This window comes from Canis lupus, chromosome 10, assembly GCF_048164855.1.
Source record: "Canis lupus baileyi chromosome 10, mCanLup2.hap1, whole genome shotgun sequence".
NCBI classification, from domain to species: Eukaryota; Metazoa; Chordata; class Mammalia; order Carnivora; family Canidae; genus Canis; species Canis lupus.
This window is the reverse complement of record NC_132847.1, coordinates 41833842-41858847: the sequence shown is the minus strand read 5'-3', so window position 1 is coordinate 41858847 and position 25006 is coordinate 41833842. Positions and strand designations below refer to the sequence as shown.

Genomic DNA, 25006 nt, shown 5'->3' with positions numbered 1-25006 from the left:
AAGAGAACAGTGTCTTCGACACAGACGGAGTCAGGCAGGCTCACTCCCGTTTCTTAGCAATATAAATTGTTTAATTGAGATGTGCCTCGGTTTGTCAACCTGTAAAATGGAAACCAAAAATCTACTTCTCAGAAGCGAAATAAGCGGGGCATAAAAGACTTCATCTTGTATGATTCCATTCTAAAGACTTTCCAAAGTTTATATGAAATTTAAATTTATAGGGAAGTTCTCTTTAAAAAAGGGAAAATTACAGAGATGAAAAGCAGATCAGAGGTAGCCTAGGTCTGAGACGGGGAGTGGGGATCGTCCTCAAGTTGGCACAATCCAACTTTCTGGGGGTAATGGAAATATGATGGGTGACGGCTGAAAATCTATAAATGTACTGAAACTCATCAAACTGTATACTTAAAATAGCCATATTTTATGGAATATAAATTATAACTCAAGATTGTAAAAAAAATATGTCAGAATTAAAGAGAGATTCCATCTGATGTCTGAAAGTGCTCACTGAGTGCTTACAAGTAGCAGATACCTAGCAAGTGCTAGGTACTGGCAGCTAGATGGGAGGTGCTTAGAGCAGACAGTCTGTGATCATTGCCGACAGAGAGGATGCAGCTTTCAATCACATCTCCCTTCAATTAAAAAGCATTAGAATATGTAGCAGAATTTAAAAGAAAAAATATGGGCAGCCTGGGTGGCTCAGCAGTTTAGCGCTGCCTTCAGCCTAGGGCATGATCCTGGAGACCCAGGATTGAGTCCCGCATTGGGCTCCCTGCATGGAGCCTGCTTCTCCCTCTGCCTGTGTCTCTGCCTCTGTGTCTCTCGTGAATAAATAAATGAAATTAAAAATTAAAAAAAAATAAAAGGAAAAATAAAAGAAAAAAGATACAGGAGAGGAACTAAAATTAAAAGACTGAGCAACTAATGTGAGAACTTTGAATTCTTCTCAAAGAATTAAAGCCTCCTGAATAGAAGAGTAAAAATAGGATCATTTGATTTGTAATTAATTGGTCAACTTCTAAGGAATTGTGGAATGCAGGAGGTTGTCCTAGCTTGGAATATATTCAAAATCATACAATTTGCTAATTTCACATTTCTTAATGATCTGACCCCATTATTCCTACTCACCCTTAGCCTATACCTGGAAAGTGCTGACTCCCTCCCTCTATCATAGATACAGGGCTAGGTCACTTCTTCCTCAGTGCTAGCACAGGTGTTCTACTCTCCTCACCTACACCCTCCCACCTACATCCCCCCGCCCCCGCCCCCCAACCCCGGGGCCTATAACAGGATGCCTAACAAAATCCTACCAAGCCTTCAAGGCTCATCTGAATTGCTGTCTTTTCTGTGAAAGGGAAGGATCATATATGGATTTGCTGTTCTCTTAATACCTACTGAACCCATATATTGTATATCATATAAATAAACCCAGGTTCCAATAACTCTACAATTTTCTAGCTGTGTGATCTTGAGAAAGGAACTTTAATATACCTGACCATAATTTTCTTTTTTTTTTTTTTTTTTTTGCAATCAATGGGAGCTGAAAGCATGAGCACCAATGGCTAGAGCAGAGTTCTGAATTACACAATCTCCCAATCGGCTGGCCAGCTACTGCCAAGCTCCCAAGTTTTACAAATCATGTCTGTCTACTCTTCACTTTGAGAACATATACCCAAATGAATGTTCACTTCCCCCAAAAGAACCATATCTTCCTGTTGCCCAACACCTTGAATTGCTACATACACTCAGCCCATAGATCAGTGGTGGCATCACCCACAGTCCCAAAAGGGCAGCCGCATTCTGGGATGACTGGGCCTGTGTCACCATAATTTCAAGGCACAGTTGCTGTATCTCTTCTCCTGCAAGAGAAGAAAAGAATATGGGTTATATAGCTGCTTCGTGGACTCATTTTCAGGCTTCTAGGTCTCAAATCAAAGCATCTGCTTGTGTGACTTTTCCCAGTAACAGAACTCGAATGAACCAAAAGATAGTTCGTTCAAGTTGCCTTTCCACTGTGAGGCAAAGAAGGTACACACTGGCAACACAGGGTTAAACTTGGAACTGGCAATGCCATGCTCTAGCTCAGGAAATTTCTCTTATGATGTCCTAAGAAATCTAAAGAATTGAATACTATCAAAAATTTGAGAAAGTTATAGCTAAAACTCTCTGTCTCTGTTTCTCCCTCCTCTCTACCTTGCATTCAGTGCACAGAGAAATTTGTTTAGGTTTGGGAGGATTTAAAAATGTAGCCACATTCTCTAGTGATCTAATCTTTTCAGCAGCCTGATTCCCATCGGTAGCCATATTTTCCCAATGAGATCCTTCCTTCTTCTTTCTCAGTATTTTTACTAAAACACCAACATTTTTCATACAGCACACGAAAAAGCAGGGAAGGCTCAGGAGAACATTTTTTTCAAATGAAATCTCCAGAACCACTGTATGGTGACATCGTATCTCATACGAGTATAATGTTCAAATGAAAGCATTTAAGTGAAAAACTGTGCATAGTCAAAATCATCTTTGATTATCCTTTCAACTGTACACAAATTATGGCTCACAAATCTTTCTGTATATCATATGTGAGCACCCAAATGTAAATAATAGAGGACTCGTTGCAAACACACACACACACACACACACACACACACACACACAGAGTAATATACCACTACTAAAAAATTGTTCTCCCCACCCTATCTTTTTCTGGAGGTGTGTGTGGGGGGCATGTAAATGGGATTAAATTTGCATATGCTAACTCCATTAAAAAGGTTGATGTGGATGAACCAGAGGTGTGCATTCCCTCTGTCTCTCATCACAGAGTATCTGCGTTAAACAAAATAATGGTCCTCAGAGATGCCTACTTCCTAACTCCTGGAACCTGTGAATATGTTACCTTGCTTGGCCAAGGAACTTCTCAGATGTGATTAAGGACTGCTGAGATGGGGAGATTATCCTGGAGTATTCAAATGGACCCATTAAGTACATGAATCTTTAATGTGGAAAATATTTTCCAGGTTGTACAGAACCAGAAAGAGGACAGTGTGAGAAGGTTTTAGCTCTCTGTTACAGGCTTTAAGGATGAAGAAAGGGGGACACAAAGTCAAAGAATGTGGGCAGCCTCTAGAAGGGGAAAAAGGAAAAACACAGATTCTCCCTGCCTTAGTCTGTTCAGGCTGGTATAACAAAATATCACAGACTGGGTGGTTTATAAACCACAGAAGTTTCTCTCTCATAGTTCTGGTAGGTGGAAGTCCAAGATCAGGGTGTCAGCATGGTTCGGTTCTGGTGGAATCTTTCACCCAGCTCTAGACGGCCAACTCTTGCTGTGTCCTCACACTGTGGAAGAGGTGAAGGAGCTCTCTGGGGCCTCTTGTATGAGGCATGAATACCATTTAAGAGGGCTCTACATTCATGAGCTAATCACCTCCCAAAAGCCCTGCCTCCTCAGACCAGCACGTTAGGAATTGGGATTTCAACCTATGAATTGGTGAGGGGACACCAACACTTAGACCATCGCACCCTTCAGGCATGGGGGAAAGAATGATGCTCTGCTGATCCCTTGATCTTGGCCCAGTAAGCACCATGTTGGGACTTCTAACCTACAGAACTATAAGATGATACATTTGTGTAGCTTCAAGCCACTAAATCTGTGGTAACTTGTTAGAGCAGCAATAGCAAACCACCACAGGGTACTTCCCTGACTCCTAGAACTCTGACAATACATCTAAGGACCACCAAACCAGGCCTTCTGGGGCCTGCACCACGCAGGCAGCAACACACACACACCTCAGTCAAGCACTGTTCTGATAAGTGCTTCTGGTCTGTGTCTTCAGACCTCCTCTTCCTTAGCCTCCACGATTTAGAAAGTGACTCAGTGGAAGTAATCCAACTGTTCCATCCAAGAAGAAAGACTATAAGATCCCAAAGGTCTATCTAGTCACCACCAATTGTGACCCAGAATCTATTTTTCTATTCAGGTCACATCCTAAAAGCAGAGTCTGAAGGCCTAAAAACACTTGGTATTTACCAAAGTTTAGCCTCATAAGTGGAGAGAGGAGTGCAGCCCAGTTCACAGGAGGATACTGGTAGCTTTCTCCGACAGCTGCGATGGGTTTCATTACAACTTTGAGAAGTGACGGGAGCACAGATTCAGGACCTGCAAGAGAAACGAAAAAAATTCATGATACACCCTGACAGCATGGTGAGGGAGGAAATGCCAACTTTCCCTTTTCCCAGTTCCAAAGGATTTGGCATCACACCTTCAACTGTGGTCAGTCCTTCAATTCTGTGCTCTCAGTCTAAACCCTATTTGTTACAAAATCCTGCTCCCTCTGTTCTCTTTCTGTTTGCCTCCAGTTTTCCCTTCTTGATAGATAGAAATATTCCACATCACTCCTTAACTGTCTTCCAAACTCTCCTGCAGGCACTTCATCCAACTTTCTAAAAAGAGTAACTTATCTACATTGTTGCCTCATTATTCATTCACTTGCTCCTTGATCCACTTCCAGAAAAGGAGACAATCACTGCCTACTCAGGCACAGCCCCTTCTAATGATCATAAAGTCCCTCAGTCCCCATGGCCCACAGTGGTCACAACCTGTACCATGTGATTCACCACTTGCACTCGTTAGCCATGGCCATGGCTGCTTGCACCAGAGGTGAGTACCAATAGTACAGCTAATTCACAGGCTGATCAGCTATCTATGACCTAAAGCTATAGCTTTTACATAATCTTTTTTTTTTCCAGGTGGGGGCTAATTTAAAATTGAAATGATGAGACACTGGAGCAATTAGTAGTGGAGCCATAAAGCAAGTCAGGGTTTGAGTAGCCACAAAGGGCCATGTAAAAGCGAAGTTCGAAGGAAGCCTGAAATGATGTGTAAAAAAGTAAAAGAGCAAGGAAAAACAAAGCAGCTGGATCAACATATGCAGCAGAAGGAAAATCAGCACCAGCAGAAGGAGCAGCAGACTAAGGAAAAGCATCAGTAGATAAAGGAAAAACAGGGGCAGGATCAGCAGATAAGCAATAGTGAGCAGACAGCAAAAGAGGAGAAGCAAAGATGGGAGGGAGTCAACAAAAGGAACAACAGCCACAGAAAGGACAAGCACAGAGAAGGAGAAGCTGAAGCAAAGAAGGCAGCACGATCACCAGGCACTGAACGAGAAGGAAGCTGAAGTGGGGGCAGAATGCGTAGAGAAACAGCAGCTGCAGAAAGGAGAAGCATAGGAAAAGGGAGAAGCCAAGGCAGAAGAGGCAACACGATCAGCAGGGACTGAACAAGGGGGAAGCAGAGGTGGGGACAGAATGCGTAAGAGAAACAACCGCTGCAGAAAGGAGAAGTATAGGAAAAGGGAGAAGCCAAGGCAGAAGAGGCAACACGATCAACAGGGACTGGACAAGGGGGAAGTTGGAAGTGGGGACAGAAGGAGTAAGAGAAACAACCGCTGCAAAAAGGAGAAGCATAGGAAAAGGGAGAAGCCGAGGCAGAAGAGGCAACACGATCAGCAGGGACTGGACAAGGGGGAAGTTGGAAGTGGGGACAGAATGCGTAAGAGAAACAACCGCTGCAGAAAGGAGAAGCAAAAAAGGAGAAGCTGAGGCAGAAGAGGCAACACGATCAGCAGGGACTGAACAAGGGGGAAGCAGAGGTGGGGACAGAATGTGTAAGAGAAACAACCGCTGCAGAAAGGAGAAGCATAGGAAAAGGGAGAAGCCGAGGCAGAAGAGGCAACACGATCAACAGGGACTGGACAAGGGGGAAGTTGGAAGTGGGGACAGAATGCGTAAGAGAAACAACCGCTGCAGAAAGGAGAAGCAAAAAAGGAGAAGCTGAGGCAGAAGAGGCAACACGATCAGCAGGGACTGAACAAGGGGGAAGTTGGAAGTGGGGACACAAGGAGTAAGAGAAACAACCGCTGCAGAAAGGAGAAGCATAGGAAAAGGGAGAAGCCAAGGCAGAAGAGGCAACACGATCAGCAGGGACTGAACAAGGGGGAAGCAGAGGTGGGGACAGAATGCGTAAGAGAAACAACCGCTGCAGAAAGGAGAAGCATAGGAAAAGGGAGAAGCCGAGGCAGAAGAGGCAACACGATCAACAGGGACTGGACGAGGGGGAAGTTGGAAGTGGGGACAGAATGCGTAAGAGAAACAACCGCTGCAGAAAGGAGAAGCATAGGAAAAGGGAGAAGCCAAGGCAGAAGAGGCAACACGATCAGCAGGGACTGAACAAGGGGGAAGTTGGAAGTGGGGACAGAATGCGTAAGAGAAACAACCGCTGCAGAAAGGAGAAGCATAGGAAAAGGGAGAAGCCAAGGCAGAAGAGGCAACACGATCAGCAGGGACTGAACAAGGGGGAAGTTGGAAGTGGGGACAGAATGCGTAAGAGAAACAACCGCTGCAGAAAGGAGAAGCATAGGAAAAGGGAGAAGCCAAGGCAGAAGAGGCAACATGATCAGCAGGGACTGAACAAGGGGGAAGTTGGAAGTGGGGACAGAAGGAGTAAGAGAAACAACCGCTGCAGAAAGGAGAAGCATAGGAAAAGGGAGAAGCCAAGGCAGAAGAGGCAACACGATCAGCAGGGACTGAACAAGGGGGAAGTTGGAAGTGGGGACAGAAGGAGTAAGAGAAACAACCGCTGCAGAAAGGAGAAGCATAGGAAAAGGGAGAAGCCAAGGCAGAAGAGGCAACACGATCAGCAGGGACTGAACAAGGGGGAAGTTGGAAGTGGGGACAGAAGGAGTAAGAGAAACAACCGCTGCAGAAAGGAGAAGCATAGGAAAAGGGAGAAGCCAAGGCAGAAGAGGCAACACGATCAGCAGGGACTGAACAAGAGGGAAGTTGGAAGTGGGGACAGAAGGAGTAAGAGAAACAACCGCTGCAGAAAGGAGAAGCATAGGAAAAGGGAGAAGCCAAGGCAGAAGAGGCAACACGATCAGCAGGGACTGAACAAGGGGGAAGTTGGAAGTGGGGACAGAAGGAGTAAGAGAAACAACCGCTGCAGAAAGGAGAAGCATAGGAAAAGGGAGAAGCCAAGGCAGAAGAGGCAACACGATCAGCAGGGACTGAACAAGGGGGAAGCAGAGGTGGGGACAGAATGCGTAAGAGAAACAACAGCTGCAGAAAGGAGAAGCATAGGAAAAGGGAGAAGCCGAGGCAGAAGAGGCAACACGATCAGCAGGGACTGAACAAGGGGGAAGTTGAGGTGGGGACAGAATCAGCAAAAGGACAAACACTGCAGAAAGGAGAAGCATAGGCAATGAGGAGAAGCAGAATAGCTCAATCAGCAGATGCTACATATGGAGAAGGAGAAGCATGGGTAGAGCTTCTCTAGAGATAATACACAAATCACCAATAAAGATGTGAAAAGATGCTGACATCACTAATCATTAGAGAAATGCAAATCAAACCACAATGAGATAATACCTCACATCCATTAGGATGGCTACTGTTTTTTTTAAAAGGAAAGAAAAAGAAAATAAACAAGTGTTGGTAAAGATGTGGAGAAATTGGGCCGCTCGTGTACTGTTGGTGGTATCAGAATGGTAGAACTGCTATGAAAAACAGTATGGTGGCTCCTTCAAAAACTAAACAAAGAACTGTCATATGATCCAGAAATCCTATTTCTGAGCATATATTCAAAAGAATTGAAAGCAGAAGCTTGAAGAGATGTTTGTATATCATTGTTCACAGCAGTGCTATTCACAATAGCCACGAGGTAGAAGCAATCCAAACTTCAATCAATGGATAAATGAAGAAACAAAATACACACACACACACACACACACACACACACACATATATATATTAGTATTCAACATTATAAAACAAGGAAATCCTGTCATATGCTACAACATACATGAATCTTGGAGATACTATGTTAGTGAAATAAGACAGTCACAATACTACAAATACTAGAAGATTTTATTTATATCAGATATTTAAGTAGTCAAAGTAATAGAAACAGAAAACAGAATGATGGCTGCCAGGGGTTATGGGGAGAGAGAAAGGGTAGGCATTAGTTAATGAGCACAGAATTTCAGTTTTGTATGATGAAAAAGATCTGGGATTGGTTTTCCAAAAATGTGAATTTAACACTACTGAACCATATAGTTAAAAATGGTTAAGATGGTAAATCTTATGTTGTGGGTTTTTTTTATGATTAAAAAAGATAAATAAATAAATAAATAAATAAATGGAAAATCTTGGTTTCCAGCTCTGTGTGTAAGCAGCTTGAAAGTCTCCATTCTGTCCTGATAACAAATAAAAAGCTGAAAAAACTAACTAATCAACAACAACTCTTGGTTCTGCACAGAAGGAAGAACATGGGACAAATTGCTGCCCTGGTGAGTGAAGGGAAAGACCCATGAATAGAGGGCCTAATGGTTTATCAGAGTAGAGGGTCGTGAGAAGAAAACATTGCAGGAACCAGTGCCAGGATAGGAAAGCCTGAACTACAATGATGAAATGCCAGAAGCCTGTGTAGACAGCATCTATGCCCACAAATCTGACAACATAAATGAAATAGACTAATTATTTGAAAGATACAAGTTGCAAAACTGAAAAAGAAACAGACAATCTGTATAGGCCTGTATCTACTTGAAAACTGAATTAATAGGGACATCTGGGTGGCTCAGTCCGTCAAGTGTCTGACTCTTGATTTTGGAACAGGCCATGCTCTCAAGGTCATGAGATCGAGACTTCATCGGGCTCCACGCTCAGTGTGGAGCGTGCTTGGATTCTCTCTCATTCTTCCTCTGCACCTCTCCTCTCTGCTCATGCTCTCTCTCTCTCTCCCTCTGAGAAAAAAAAAAATTCCTAGCTTACGCATTAGTAAGAAAAGGAAATAATAGTCTTACTCATTGGGGCGGAAGATGGAAATAACTAAAATCAGAATAAAAGTGAAAGGAGGTGGAAGATGTCAGAGGAGGAGGAGACCTCAGCGGCGTCTGGTTCCAGGACTCAGCTGGGTAGCTATTAAATCTCTCTGAACACCTGCGAACTCAACCAGAGAGCCATGAAGAGAAGAGCTTCAACTCGACAAATAGAGAAGGGACCACCTTCTGCAGCTGAGAGGCCCAGAGCAGGGAGTCTGAGGCCATAACCGGGAAGATAAACCAGGCGGGAGGGAGCCTCCATCAGCGGCTTCCAGGGGGCCACAGGGCAGCAGAGCCGAGGTGGGAACCTCAAGGACTCTGCTGTGCTGAGGGACGTCCCTGCTGAAAGGCGCTGGGGTGGCGCGGAGGGCTGAATCCCGGGTGGGACAGGGCGCTCGCAGCCCCCCCCCCCCCGCCCCGGGGTCACAGGAAGACCAGGGCAGCCCGAGTGTGGCGGAGCTCCCAGGCCCCGAGGGGGGCAGGGGTGGCCTAAAGCACCGCGGAGCCCAGTCAGCACCGACACACTCCAGCGGGGGCCCAGCAAGACCCCCTTCAGCCTCCAGGAGGAGCACAGAGCCACGTGCACCGCACAGTCTGGGGCTCGGGGCTCAAACGGGGTCACGGGCCTGAGACAACCCCTCGGGCTGGGTGAGCACGGAGCGCGGACCGAGACCAGACAGGAGACAGGGGGACTGACTGCTCTTCCCTGAGGGCACTGAGGGGCCCTGGGCCTGCGCTCGGGGCTGGGGATTGGGAGGCCGCCATTCTCACCGGCGGCCCCTAAAGCTGCTGCCCGGAAAGCCTTCGGGGAACAAAGGGCACCCAGAGCAGCCCGGCCCCGGGCAAGGGCGGGGCAATTGCACCCAGGGTACAGAAGACACCTGAGCATGCGTGCAACAGGCCCTTCCCCCGGAAGATCAGCAAAAACATCCAGCCAAGACCAAGTCTCCGGAACACTGAGAACTGCAAACCGCCGGCACTAGGGGAATACAGCACACAGAATTCACTGGGGGGGGGGGGGTCCCCTTGTGATTCTTTAGTCTTTCCATTTTAATTTTTTTCTCTTTCCTTCTTGAACCTATTTCTTATTTTATAACTGTTTTCTTTAAATTTTCATCTTTATAGTTATAATCTATACTTTCAATGTATTTAATTTTATTTTTGTATTTCCTTACAATTTTGAGATGTAGTTTCTTGTAACCGACCAAAATACACTTAGGATATACTGTATTGCTCTGTTCTGTTCACCTTTCTCTTTATATTCCTTTTCTTTTTGTCATTTAATTTGAATTTTTAGTTACATTCTATCCTTTCATTGTATTTATTTTTTTCATGAATATAAGTTTTTCTTTCATTACAATTTTGGGATATAGTTTTCTAACAAATAGACCAAAATACACATAAAATCCAGTGTACTGATCTGTTCATCTGTTTGGTTACATTTTCTCTCTTTACTTTCTTTCGGTTTTGGGTCTATTCTAATTTGTACAGTGTCTATTTCTATGGGTTTGTTGTTGCCATTTTAGTATTTTGTTCCCTTGTCCATCTATTCTTCTTTAGTATGGACATAAGTAAGATGTTGGAACTAGACTTCAGAATAATGAGCATAAAGATACTAGCAGAGCTTGAAAAAAGCATAGAGAACACTAGAGAATCCCTTTCTGGAGAAATAAAGAACCAAAATCTAATCAAGTTAAATCAAAAAGGTTATTAATGACATGCAATAAAAAGTGGAGGTTCTAACTGCTAAGATAAATGAGGCAGAAGACAGAATTAGTGACATAGAAGGTAAAATGATGGAAATAAAGAAGCTGAGAAATAAACAGCTACTGGATCATGATGAGAATTCGAAAGATAAGTAATACAATTAAGTGAAACCGTATTAGAATAATTGGAAGAGGAATAATAATTCCTCTGAAGAAGAAGAATGAGAGAGTTGGGCAGAAAGTAAATCATACTTCCCTAATCTGGTCAAGGAAACAGGCATCCAATTCCAGGAGGCACAGAGAACCACCCTCAAAATCAGTAAAAATAGACCAACACCTCAATATATAATATTGAAACTTACAAGTCTCAGAGACAAAAAGAAAATCCTGAAAGTAGCTTAGGACAAAACGTCCTTAACCTATAAGGGTAGAAACATTAGACTGGCAGCAGACCTATCCACACAGACCTAGCAGGCCAGAAAGGACTGGCATGATATATTCAGGATGCTAAATGAGAAAAATATGCAGCCAAAAATACTTTATTGAGCTACGATCTCGTTCAAAATAAAAGGGGAGATGAAGAGCTTCCAGGACAACCAGAACCAAAAAGAATTTGTAATCACCAAACTAGCCCTATAAGATATATTAAAAGGGATCCTTTAAGCATACAGACAGCTCAAAGGTGACACAGATCATAAAAGAACAAAGACCATATACACAAACAGTGACTTTAGAGGGAATACCGTGACAGTAAATTCATATCTTTCAATAGCAACTCTGAATGTAAATGGGCTAAATGCCCTAATCAAAAGACAAAGCATCTCAGATTGAATAAAAAAGCAAGATTCATTTATATCCTATCTGCAAGAGTCATTTTAGACTCAAAGGCATTTCCAGATTGAAAGTGAGGGACTGGAAAACCATTTATCATGTTAATGGACATCAAAAGAAAGCTGGGGTGCAATGTACTGTAATGAAGAATTTTTAAAAATTCATAGAAACAAATGAAAATGAAACCACAATTGTTCAAAACCTTTGGGATGCAGCAAAGGTGGCCTTAAGAGGGAAGTATATACCAGTACACAAGCCCTTCTGAAAAAACAAGAAGGGTCTCAAATACACAACCTAGCCTTATACCTAAAGGAGCTGGAGAAAGAACAGCAAATAAAGCCTAAAGGAGAGTGAATAAAGATTAGAGCAGAAATCAATCAAATAGAAATCAAAAGAACAGTAGAACAGATCAACAAAAACTTTTCAAAAGCTAGTTCTTTGAAAGAATTAATAACACTGATAACCCCTGGCCAGACTTCTCAAAAAGAAAAGAGAGGGGACCCAAATAAATAAAATCACGAATGAAAGAGGACTGATCACAATCAACACTGAAGAAATACAATTATAAGAACATTATAAGCAATGATATGCCAACAAATTAGGTAATCTGGAAGAAATGGATGTATTCCTAGAGACGTATAAATTACCAAAACTGAAACAGAAGGAAATAGAAAATCTGAACAGACCCATACCCAGCAAGGAAATTGAAGCAATTATCAAAAACCTCCCAAAAAATGAGAGTCCAGGACCAGATGGCTTCCCAGGGGAATTCAACCAAACATTTAACCTATTCTTCTGAAGCTCTTGCAAAAAATAGAAAGCAAGGGAAAACTTCCAAAATCCTTCTGAGGCCAGCATTACCTTGATCCCAAAACCAGACAAAGACTCCACCAAAAAGGAGAATTACAGACCAATACCCCTGATAAACATGGATGCCAAAATTCTCACCAAGATTCTTGCCAATAGGATCCCACAGTTCATTAAGAGGATTATTCACCATGACCAAGTGGGATTTTTCCCTGGGAAGCAAGGTGGTTCAACATTCATAAAACAATCAATGTGGTAGATCACATCAATAAAAGAAAAGACAAGAATCATAGGATCCTCTTAATAAATGCAGAGAAAGTATTTGACAAAATACAGCATCCATTCCTGATTAAAACTCTTCAAAGTGTAGGGATAGAGGGAATATCATAAAAGCCATCTACTAAAGCCCCCAGTGAGTATCATTCTCAATGGGGAAAACCTAAGAGCTTTCTTAAGGTCAGGAACATGACAGGGATGCCCACTATCATCACCACTAGTCAATATAGTACTAAAAGTCCTAGCCTCAGCAATCAGACAACAAAAAGAAATAAAAGGCATCCAAACTGGCAAAAAGAAGTCAAATTCTCACTCTTTGCAGATGAAATGATACTCTATATGGAATACCCAGAAGACTCCATTTTAAAATTGCTAGAACTCATGGAGGAATTAGCAAAGTGATAGGATATAAAACCAATGCACAGAATATCAATTGCATTTCTGTACACTACCAATGAGACAGAAGAAAGAGAAATTAAGGAGTCAATCCCATAAGATACCTAGGAATAAACCTAACCAAAGAGGCAAAAGATCTGTGCTCAGAAAACTACAGAACCCTCATGAAAGAAATTGAGGAATACACAAAGAAATGGAAATACATTCCTTGCTCATGGACTGGAAGAACAAATATTGTTAAAATGTCTCTGTTATCTAGAGCAATCTATACATTCAATCCAATCCCTATCAAAATGCCACCAACTTATTCCACAGAGCTGGAACAAACAATCCTAACATTTGTTTGGAACCAGAAAAGACCCAGAATACCCAAAGGAATGTTTAAAAAGAAAACCAAAGCTGGGGACATCACAATTCCAGGTTTTAAGCTCTATTTATATTTTTAATCATCAAGACAGTATGGTACTGGCCCAAAAACAGATACATAGATCAATGGAACAGAAACAAGAACCCAGAAATGGACCCTCAACTCTATGGTCAACTCATCTTCAACAAAGCAGGAAAGCATATCCAATGGAAAAAAAAACAAACTTTTCAAAAACCGGTGCTGGGAAAAATGGACCGCCACATGAAGAATGAAACGGGCCATTTTCTTACACCATACACAAAAATAGACTCAAAATGGATGGAAGACCTAAATGTGAGCCAGGAATCCACCAAAATCACAGAGGAGAACACAGCCAGTAACTTTTGTGACCTTGGCCACATGAATGTCTTGGTAGACATGTTTTCAAAGGCAAGGGAATCTAATGCAAAAATGAACTATTAGAACTTTAGAACTTCATTAAGATAAAAAGCTTCTGCACAGCAAAGGAAACAGTCAATGAAACTAAAAGGCAACCTACAGAATGGCAGGAGATATTATCAAATCACATATCAGATAATGGGCTAGTATCCAAAATCTATAAAGAACTTCTCAAACTCAACACCCAAAGAACAAATAATCCAATCAAGAAAAGGTCAGAAGACATGAATAGACATTTCTCCAAAAAAGACATACAAATGGCCAACAAACACACAAAAAAAATGATCCACCTCACTTGCCATCGGGGAAGTGCAAATCTAAACCACAATGAGATACCAACTTACACTAGTCAGAATGGCTAGAATTAACAAGCCAGGAGAAGACTGATGTTGATGAGGATGTGGAGAAAGGGGAACCCTCTTACACTATTGATGGGAATGCAAGCTGGTACAGCCACTCTGGAAAATAGTGTGGAGGTTCCTCAAAAATAAAGCTACCCTATGGCCCAGAAATTGCATTACTGGGTATTTACTCCAAAGATACAAATGTAGTTACCTGAAGGGCACCTGCACCCCAATGTTTATAGCAGCAATGTCCATTATAGCCAAACTAAAAAAAGCCCAGATGTCCATCAACAGAGGAGTGGATAAAGATGATATTCACTCACACACACACACACACACACACACACACACTGGAATACTAATCAGCCATCATAAGAAAATAAAATCTGATTATTTGCAATGATGTGGATGGAACTAGAGGATATTATGCTAAGTGAAATAAGTCAATCAGAGAAAACAATTATCATGATCTCACTCATATGTGGAATTTAGGTAACAAAACAGAGGATCAGAGGGGAAGAGAGGAAAAATAAAACAAGGAGAAATTAGAGAAGGAGACATCCATAAGAGACTCTTAATCACAGGAAAAAAACAGGGTTGCTGGAGGGAAGGGGGTGGGGGATGGGACAACTGGGTAACGAACATTAAGGAGGGCACATGATGTAATGAGTATTGGGTGTTATATAAGACTGATGAATCACTGACCTCTACCTCTGAAACCAATAATATATTATATGTTAATTGATTGAATTTAAATAAAAGTTTTAGAAAAGAAGTAAAAGTGAAGACATTTCTACCAACCTTACCAAAAGAATATATTATATGTTAATTAATTGAATTTAAATAAAATTTTTAGAAAAGTAAAAGTGAAGATATTTCTACCAACTTTACCAAAAGAAAAGAGTATAACAAAAAACTATGAGAAACTGTGTGCCAACAAGTTGATTAATCTAGATGAAATGAGGCTACCTGGAAACACATTCTTCATGGTCGTGTCCTCAGGGCTTCTACCTGTATGGGTTTAGAATAACTTTTTCAGGAGGCATAAACCAGTGGGCTTTAACATTGGATAGAGGGCAGAGAAAGGACCTCCCAACAGTTGCTCACCTTAGCAAAGAATGATTTTGTTATGATTTCACCCAGGATGCTCTCACATACCAGCCCTAGGAAACTGAATTAACCAGAGAAAAGGTATAATGCCACCCTTCCTGCCTGCTCTCTGTCTCAACTCTCAAAGATGAATCACTTGACATGTTATTGATTAGTATTTGGTTTTTATTGTAATTACTGTCACAAGGCAGAGTACCTGGATGGACCCCATCACAGTGCCCTGCTACCTCACCATCCCTCATTTTGGCTTCTCACCACAGGCAGGAACCCGGTTTAGGCTAACTCTCCCTCTACCATAGCCCCGTACCTTCTGTGAGTGACTCTGTCTCCCTAGAATGTTTCTCACTCTGCCCCAACATTGCACTCCATCGTTTGCTCCTTGAACTGAACTCTGGAATTTAAGTAAACTTGATTTTTTTTTTAAACCACTGCTCAGCATCTCTTATGAAACCAGAAAAAAGAAGCTTTCTTTTTTTTTTCCTCAAAGATTAATTTATTCATCCCAGAGAAGGAGGGGAGGGAGAGGAAGAGAGTGAATCTCAAGCAGACTCCCCACAGAATGTGGAGCCCATGCTGGGGCTCGATGTCATGAAGTGAGATCATGACCTGAGCTGAAATCCAAGAGTCCGAATGCTCAACTGACTGAGCCACCCAGGCGCCCCAGCAGAGCAGCTTTCTTATGGAATGACACAGAAGTTGTAAAAAGATAAGTCACCAGTTTGCAAGAGAAGGAGAATCGAATGGAAACAGCTTCTGAAAGAAAGAAAGAAAGAAAGAAAGAAAGAAAGAAAGAAAGAAAGAAAGAAAAGAAAGAGAGAAAGAAAAAGAGAGAAAGAAAGAAAAGAAAAAGAAAGAAAGAAAGAAAGAAAGAAAGAAAGAAAGAAGAAAGAAAGGGAGAGAGAGAGAGAGAAAAAAGAATAGAAAGAACCAGTTTCTGGAAAACTATTTTTACAGTATGTTTTGTTTGTCTGCTCCTGGTAAATAAATATAATCCTCTAAACAACAACAACAACAACAAAAAAGACCTAACAATTTAAATGACTAAATTTTTGATAAGAAAGGAATATAACTTTTTAAGGAGAAGTTATAAACCCTTGCTTATATGAATTGAGGATTTTTAGCAAGAGATCATGTAGTTTTAATTAATATGAATTAACATACTTAAAGTAGAAAGTGAATTATGGGGCAAGGCCTGTATGTGATAGTTGATTATAGTGATAATAATGCATTTTTGTCACCCCATTCTGAATTCAGTATAAATAAAGCTAACGACTTGGAGCTTTGAAAAAAAAAAAAAATCTAGATGAAATGAACAAAATCCTACAAGTTAGTGTGACAAGGAAAAAACCATACAAGTTAGTGTGACAAGGAAAGAGATTGAACCAAAAACCTCCCAATAAAGAAGAGTCCAGGCCCAGATGATTTCATCAGTAAATTGTATCAAACACTTAAAGAGGAATTAACATCAATCCCCAATTTCTTCCTAAAAAAACAGAAGTAGAGGGAATATAGTTAATATAGTTAATTCTTGGACAACATAGGAGTTAGAAACGCTGACTCCCATCCCCTAAAAAATCTGCATATAACTTTTGACCCCCACCACCAAAACTTAACTACTAAGTTAAGTAGTCCTGTGGACTGAAAGCATTACCAATAATATAAACAGTTTATTAATACATATTTTGTGAGTCAAGATAGAAAAAAGAAGGGGATCCCTGGGTGGCGCAGCGGTTTGGCGCCTGCCTTTGGCCCAGGGCGCGATCCTGGAGACCCAGGATCGAATCCCACGTCGGGCTTCTGGTGCATGGAGCCTGCTTCTCCCTCTGCCTGTGTCTCTGCCTCTCTCTCTCTCTCTCTCTCTCTGTGACTATCATAAATAAATAAAAATTAAAAAAAAAGATAGAAAAAAGAAAATAATGACAAAAGAGAAAATACACTTACAGATTTTATGTACTTACAATATTTATACACTTTATACACTTACAGTATTTTACCAAAAAAATTCTGCATGTAAGTGGACATGTGCAGTTCAAACCCATATTGTTCAAAGCCCAAATGTACAACTTATCTCATTCTGTGAGATAGGCATTAACCCGATGCCAAAAGCAAAGACACCATAATTAAAAACAAAACAAAACAAAGCTATAGACCAATATTTGTTATGAATATAGAGTGGAAACTCCCAACAAAACACCAGTAAACCAAATCCAACAGCATATTACAAGGATTATTCATGATGACCACACAAGATTTATTCTAGGAATGCAAGTGTCATTCAACATAAGAAAGATTTGGATATCTCCAAAGATATGCTCCAACAAAAATAATGTAATTGACTACATTAATAGAATGAAGGGGAGAAAACACATGATCATTTCAATTGATATATAAAACTTTTAATAAGATCCAACACCCTTTCATGATAAAAATACCCAGAAAATTAGGAATAGAATAGAATTATCTTAACATGATAAATGACGTTTGAAAAAAATCACAGTGAATACTATATTCAAAAGTAGAGGACTAAAAGCCTTTTCCCTTATAATAAAGAACAAGACAAGAATGCCCATTTTCACCATTTTGTATTGTCTGTTCTAGCTAGAGCCATTAGGCAAGAAAAATAAATAAAAGGGATCCATATTGGAAAGAAGTAAAACTAACTCAATTTGCAGATGACATGATTCTAGATATAGAAAAACAGTTCAGTAAAGTTGTAGAGTGTAAGATAAACACACAAAATTTAATTGTATTTCTATATCCCAGCAATAAATAATCTGAAAAGGAAATTAAGAAACAATTCTACCTGCAATAGTGTCCAAAAGAATTAAATACCTGGGAGTAAATTTAATTGTGGTGAAAGACACATACACTGAAAAGTACCACCATTGCAGAAAGAAATTAGAAATCTAAATAAATGGAAAGACATCTTATGTTCATGGATTGGAATACTTAATACTATAAAAATGACAATACTATCCAAAGCTATCTATAGATTCAGCATAATCCCTATCAAAATCTCAATGCCTTCCCACCCCCCAGCTCCAGAAATGGAAAAGTTGGTTCTCAAATTCATATGGAATTGTAAGGAGTTCCAAAGAGCTAAAACAATTTTTTCTTTCCTTGGAAAGAAAAATTTGAAGAACTCATACACACTAATTTCAAAATTTACTACAGAACTACAGTAATCAAAACAATGTGGTATTGGCAAATACCACACTAAGGATAGACATATAAACAAATGAAATAAAACTGAGAGGCCAAAAATAAACCCATATATTTAGAGTCAACATATTTTGTTCTTTTAATAGAAAGTTTGGGGAGAGGGGGAGAAGGAAAAAGAGCATATCAAGTAGACCTGGTGCTGAGCATACCCGATGCAGGGCTCAATCTTACAACTCCAAATCAAGAGTTGAGCCCAAATCAAGAGTTGGACATTCAACCAACTGAGCCACCCAGGTGCCCCTGGCCAAATAATTTTTGATAGGAGTGTTAAGACCATTCAATGGGAAAAGAATATTCTTTTCAGCAAATGGTTCCAAGACAGCTGGATATCCACATATAAATAAGGAAGTAGGACCCTGACCAAATACCATATACAAAAACTGACTCAAAACAGACCAAGGACCTGGACGCCTGAATGGCTCAGCGGTTGAGCATCTGCCTTCGGCTCAAGGCGTGATCCTGGAGTCCCGGGATGGAGTCCCACACTGGGCTCCCTGCATGGGGCTTGCTTCTCCCTCTGCCTATGTCTCTGCCTCTCTCTCTCTTTCCTCTCTCTGTGTCTCTCATGAATAAATAAATAAAATCTTAAAAAAAAAAAAAAAAAAAAACAGACCAAGAACCTAACCATAAGAATTAAATCATAAAAGTCTTAGAAGAAAACAGAGGTTAATCTTCATGACCTTTGATTTGGCAATGAATTCTTATATATGACACCAAAAACAGCAACAAAAGAAAAAAATAGATATATTGGAGTCATCAAAGTTAAAAACTTCTCTGTGTCAAAGAATATTGACAAAGTGAAAAGACAACCTAAGAATACAAGAAAATACTTCCAAATTGTGTATCTGATAAGGGTCTACTACCCAGAATATACAAAGAACTCTTACAACTCAACAACAATCCATTTTTTAAAATGGTCCAAGGACTCTGAAGAGATAATTCTCCAAAGAAGAGCTACTACAAATAGCCAACAAGTACTTGAAAAGATGCTCAACAGCATTAGTTATTAGAGAAATTCAAATCAAAACCAAATGATAGCACTTCACACTCAATAGGATTACAGAATAATAATAAATTAATAATAATAAATTATGGAAAAGAACAAGTGTTGGCAAAGGGTGCAGAGAAACTGGAACCTTCAAACATTGCTGGTAGGAATATAAAAAGGTACTGCCACTGTGGAAAAGCGTTTGGTTTAAAAAAATACACAGAATTACTCTATGACCCAGCAATTCCACTCATAGATATATATACCCAAAAGAATTGAAAACAGGTGTTCAAACAAAGACACAGATCTTCATAGCAGCACCACTCATAATAGCCAAAAGGCAAAAACGACCCAAATGTCCATCAACTAATGAATGAATAAAGTGTGTATCCATTCAATGAAATATTACTTGGTCTTAAAGAGGAATGAAATATTGATGCCTACTGGAACATGGATGAACCTTGAAAACATTATGCAAAAAGTGAAAGAAGCCAGTCACAAAATGCCATACACTATATGACTTCATTTAAATAAAACATACAGAACAGGCACACCACAGAAATAGAAGGCATATTAGCAGTTGCTAGGGGCTGGGGGAAATGGGGAACCAGCTGGTCAATGGGTACAAGGTTTCCTTTTGGGGTGCTGAAAATGTTCTGGAACTAGATAGTGGTGATGCTTGCACAGCACTGTGAATGTACTAAATGCCACTGAATCGAATACTTTAAAATGGTTAAAACTTGGGCGCCTGGGTGGCCCAGCCAGTTAAGCATCTGCCTTTGGAACAGTTCACGATTTCGGGGTCTTTGGGATCGAGCTCCGTATCAGGCTCCGTGCTCAGCGGGGAATCTGTTTCTCCCTCTCCCTCTGCCTCTGCTCCCTGGAGCAGGGACCCTGATGTGGGGCTTGATCCCAGGACCCCGAGATCATGAACTGAGCCAAAGGCAGATGCTTAATTGACGGAGCCAGCCAGGGGCCCCTCAAATAAAGTCTTTTAAAAATAAATAAATAAAATGGTTAAAACCATAAATTTTGTTACATGTATTTTTACTAAAAAAGGAAAAGAAAAAAACTCAAGAAACATTGAAAGACATGAAGCAGTCTGCAGAGAAAAGCAGAATCCATGAGACTGATACCATGCAGCCCCTGAAAGAAAGAGTAACACAGAGTTTCAATGCCTACTATCCTTCTGCTCCTGGTACTCCTGGGGGCTGGGAGGAGAGTTTCTGCCCTTAGATTTCTGAGAAACCTATGAAGCCCTGCGATCGATATTTTTACTTCTGAATCAGTTGAAGTTAGTCATTGCTTTCTGTAATAGAAAGTGCCCTGACATAACTGCTACCCAGCTATGCCCCCATCGTACCACTTATATTTCCCTTGCTAAGATTTCAAGTGCCATCCAAATGCCAAATGCAAGGCCGTTTTTTTCCAGTCTTTCTTTCCATACTTTTCCATGTAAAACTGTATCGTGCCCTCATTCTCGAAATAAATGTTTCCCTAACCTTTTGTGTTTCCCTTTGCTGAGTCTCACTGCCTGCCTCCACTTACTCTCACAGCTTCACATACCATTCATATATTGACGACGAGTAAATTCACACTTCTCATCCAGGCCTTTCCTGATGTTTTACATTCTTATTTCCAACTAGAGCCATCACAAAAATCAGCACATTGTCTTTTTTTTTTTTTTTTTAAAGATTTTATTTATTTATTTGATAGAGAGCACGTGTACATGACCGGGGATGATGGGGGAAGGGCAGAGAGAGAGAGAGAAGCAGACCGCCTCTCCACGCTCAATGGGGAGCCCAACTCGGAGCTCAATCCCAGGACCTTCAAAAATCAGAAGGTTTTCTTAGGCTAGTCACCAACTAATCTGCCTCCTTACCTTTGCCTCTGCCAACTTGGAAAGATAAAACTAGTAGTTGACCTTCCAGTGATGTTTCTCTCCCATCCAACAAATACTTTTTTGCTTTTTGAAAATGTTAAAAGCTTAACACACCTGCCACTCTTCTAGGCTAGGTTATCAGTAACTGAAGCTTTCTTTCTATCCCATCTTAAGATGGAATACTAGCAGTGCAGGAAGTATTAGCAGGGGATTTACCATTGCTACTACAAAGAAAGGAATTTCCGACCCAAAAAAGTAAGCATATTCATAAAAAAATTTATTCTTTCAATCACTGAGTATCTAGTAGGCACCAGGCACTGTTCCAGACAGTGGGTAGAGTGTTCAACAAGACAAAACAAGTTCCTTTGCTAATGGAGCTTATATTCTAGAGAGAAGACACACACAGACAAGGAAAAATCAAGTGCAAAAATAATAAAAATGCCATGATACGAATGAACTAGTTGTCTACTCACATGATCCCATCCTGACTACACACATGGCACAACTGTTCCTACACAATGTGAGCAGCAAATTAGAGTCTTCGATTAGACACACACACACACACACACACACACACACACACACACACAGAGTAAAGCTAAGCTGTGTTTTCAGGGGTCATTTTGGCATGCGATTCTCAGAAATGACCTAGCAGACAGTCTACTAAATATCTGTGCATAGAACTTCTTTTCTCTCCTATTAAGGACGTGAATCCAATTGTATATTGGAAATCTTCAATTCATAAGCAGACTGCTTTAAATTATTTTTCTCAGATCAAGTTCTCAAAATTACAGAAAATTTTATTCCAGATCCTTCTGTAGAATTCACTACAGAAATTTTGCAGTTTCCAGAGGACCTAGGGACTCAGGAAAGACACTCTGTCCTCTAATACAAGAACCCAGTGCAAAATATGGACATTTCACACATACACACACACACCATCATATTTTATTGTTTAGACAACAAGCTCTCCCTTGACAGGACAATAGAACTTGCACCAATAACTGCACTTTGCATGTTGCTTCTATACTCTTTAGAATTGACCTGATATTACAAGCAAGTGAGCAAGTGTGAGAAACAAGGAGAACTTGTTGGGCAGCCCAGGTGGCTCAGTTGTTTAGCGCTGCCTTCAGCCCGGGGCCTGATCCTGGAGATCTGTGATCGAGTTCTGCGTCAGACTCCCTACATGCTCCCTGCATGGAGCCTGCTTCTCCCTCTGCCTGTGTCCCTGCCTCTTTCTCTCTCTCTCTCTCTCTCTGTCTCTCATGAATAATGAATAAAATCTTAAAAAAAAAAAAAAACACGCTCTCTGTGTCTCATGAATAAATAAATAAAATCTTAAAAAAAAAGAGAAAGAAACAAGGAGAACTTGTAACAAGGAACATAGGGTTGAAAATCAAGTAAGTGCTATCAACACAATAAATCTCCCACTTTTAAGAAAGGGCACAGCGTCAGTACTGAGTAGCATAACTAGAATCACACAGAATTTTCCGCTGTATTTGCAGGGAACTAATTCTGACATTAACTGGAATGAAAGGAATTATAGTAACTGTTAGGAATGGAGAAAATATTTGGCAGTTCCACACGGGGGTGGGGTGGGGATGATGGAAAGAGAGGGAGTCCCAAAACAGGAGAAGAGAGTCACGCGGGTCCTTCCCCCAGAGATCTTTCAGCAGTGGACATAGGAATCCAGATCTAAGCAATGGGAATGATTACGTCCCCTCTTGCAGTGCTTTGTTTTTCAAGCAAGTGCCTTAGAGAAAAAGAAATACTGGAATGCTTTATAGACAATGGCTTTGGAACTGAGAAGGCCTAACAGTGCTTGTTAACAGGATCCAGATGTTTTAAAATCCAGATACAAAGTTGTTTTAAATCTCTCATCCAGTTGACAGCCTCAAAGAACCTTGATATAAATGGCATATCCGAACATAATGCATTACAACAGGGCTAATTATCACACATGCTTTAGCTACACAGAGGATCACATCTCAATGCCACAACGCACATGTGTAACCCCTATGGTAAAAATCTGGTAACAACTAATAGGCTGACAGTGGGTGGTGTGTCTCTCCCCCATCACAGCATGCTGCTTGCGTAGCGTGGACATATCTTCACATTCTCCATCTTCAGTATTGTTTAGAAGTAACTAAGCTTAGAGTTATCTAAATACACACACACACACACACACACACAGAGCTACAAATCAACAAGTATTTGAAAACTATTAAATGCCAAGTACTCTGTTCTACGCACTTAGGATAAAACATAGGTTCTTCCTGCCCTGGAGGAAATTACAGTCCAATGGGAAAGAAAGACTTTCAACAAAGAGCCATAAATAATTAAAATAACTACTCCCATGTAAAGTACTATGAAAAACATAGCAGAAAATACAACATAAGAAATCTGAACGGGTCTGGAAACACTGGAGAATCATCCTTCTTCCCCCACTGATGTTTCCCCTAAGATGTTTAAACCAAGATAGAGGGGATCCCTGGGTGCGGTGGCTCAGCAGTTTGGCGCCCACCTTTGGCCCAGGGCGTGATCCTGGAGTCCCAGGATCCAGTCCCACATTAGGCTTTTTGCATGGAGCCTGCTTCTCCCTCTGCCTGTGTCTCTGCCTCTCTCTCTCTCTCTCTCATGAATAAATAAATAAAATCTTTAAAAATAAATAAATAAAACAAGATGGAAAGGATCACTAGGATTTTTCTAGAATGTCTTTAGGAAACACAGGTAATTACAGCATGGCTTATTTGTGGAGACTAGGAGATGCTTAGCCCCCTGCCAGAAACTACTCTAAAATCAAGACAGTAGTTGGAAATAGTTGATAATTCTGATAAGTCAGTCAGATACTAAGACTTGGTCGGATGTGCTGTAGAAGTACTTCAATAACATTCAGAGTTATCAGGAACAAAAAAAACATCTCTAGGCCCCTTAGCACCAGGAAGGCTGCCAGGCAGGGTGGCTGCCCATTGGAGATCGGGACCTAGAGGACAGTGGCTTCTGCAGGGCCATGGCCTAGTGGGGACAGCAGACTGTTTTCATCCTGGGGTACTCTGCAAATGAGCAGACAAAGGAAGAAAAACAGAGCCAGGTTTCTATCTACCGTCAGAGAAGAAAGTTACAAATATGAAAACGGGGAAAAGTAGAATGAACCCCATGTTGTTGAACTGGAATGGCTTTCAATACTGGAGATACTGGTATGAACTTATGGCTTTCAATATATACAGCTAGATATAGAAATAATAGACACAAGAGAGAGGGTGTGTCTATTTCCTAACAACTGTTCACTAAAAAAGCCTGGGAGCAGTGATCACCTGAGGAGCAAGGAGAATTTGTACCCAGATCTTTCCTTCTAAATATAATTCCCCACTAAAAGGAACCTGAGCTACCTGGCTGTTACAGAACTGAGGATAATACGAGATGAGTCTAGAACGTCTTCTTGAGCCACAACGAAATGAAGTACTCACAGAATGATGGGGTCATGTCAAAAGGACACAGAGCCAATTTAAAGAAGTTCTCACTGATCAAACATGGAACAATTTGAAGGCTAAAATAATGAATAATTGAATAACAAATAATTAAATGAAATAAAATGTTCATACTCCATACTACTAGAGAGTGAGAGGGAAGGAAAAGGCAGCTCTTCCTTACAGTAGAATGCCTACTGAGAAATCTAAGTGGAATAATGGAGGAATCACCATTTGAATCATCATCTTTAAGAACTGTCATACTAATTTAGGCAAGAAAACATTAATGGATACTTAAA

At 40.8% G+C, this 25006-nt stretch overlaps 1 protein-coding gene across 2 annotated transcripts in view; it reads right to left on the bottom strand.

Annotated features, from left to right (window-relative positions):
* FOCAD (focadhesin) overlaps positions 1–25006 on the bottom strand; it is a 312742-nt gene that overhangs the window by 21312 nt on the left and 266424 nt on the right. For both annotated transcript variants that reach the window (XM_072841513.1, XM_072841514.1), the window contains exons 36-37: positions 4028–4156; positions 1744–1859 (exon numbers count right to left, since the gene is read on the bottom strand). In XM_072841513.1, the coding sequence (XP_072697614.1) occupies positions 1744–1859; positions 4028–4156 (245 nt within the window). The remainder of the gene's footprint in view (positions 1–1743; positions 1860–4027; positions 4157–25006) is intronic.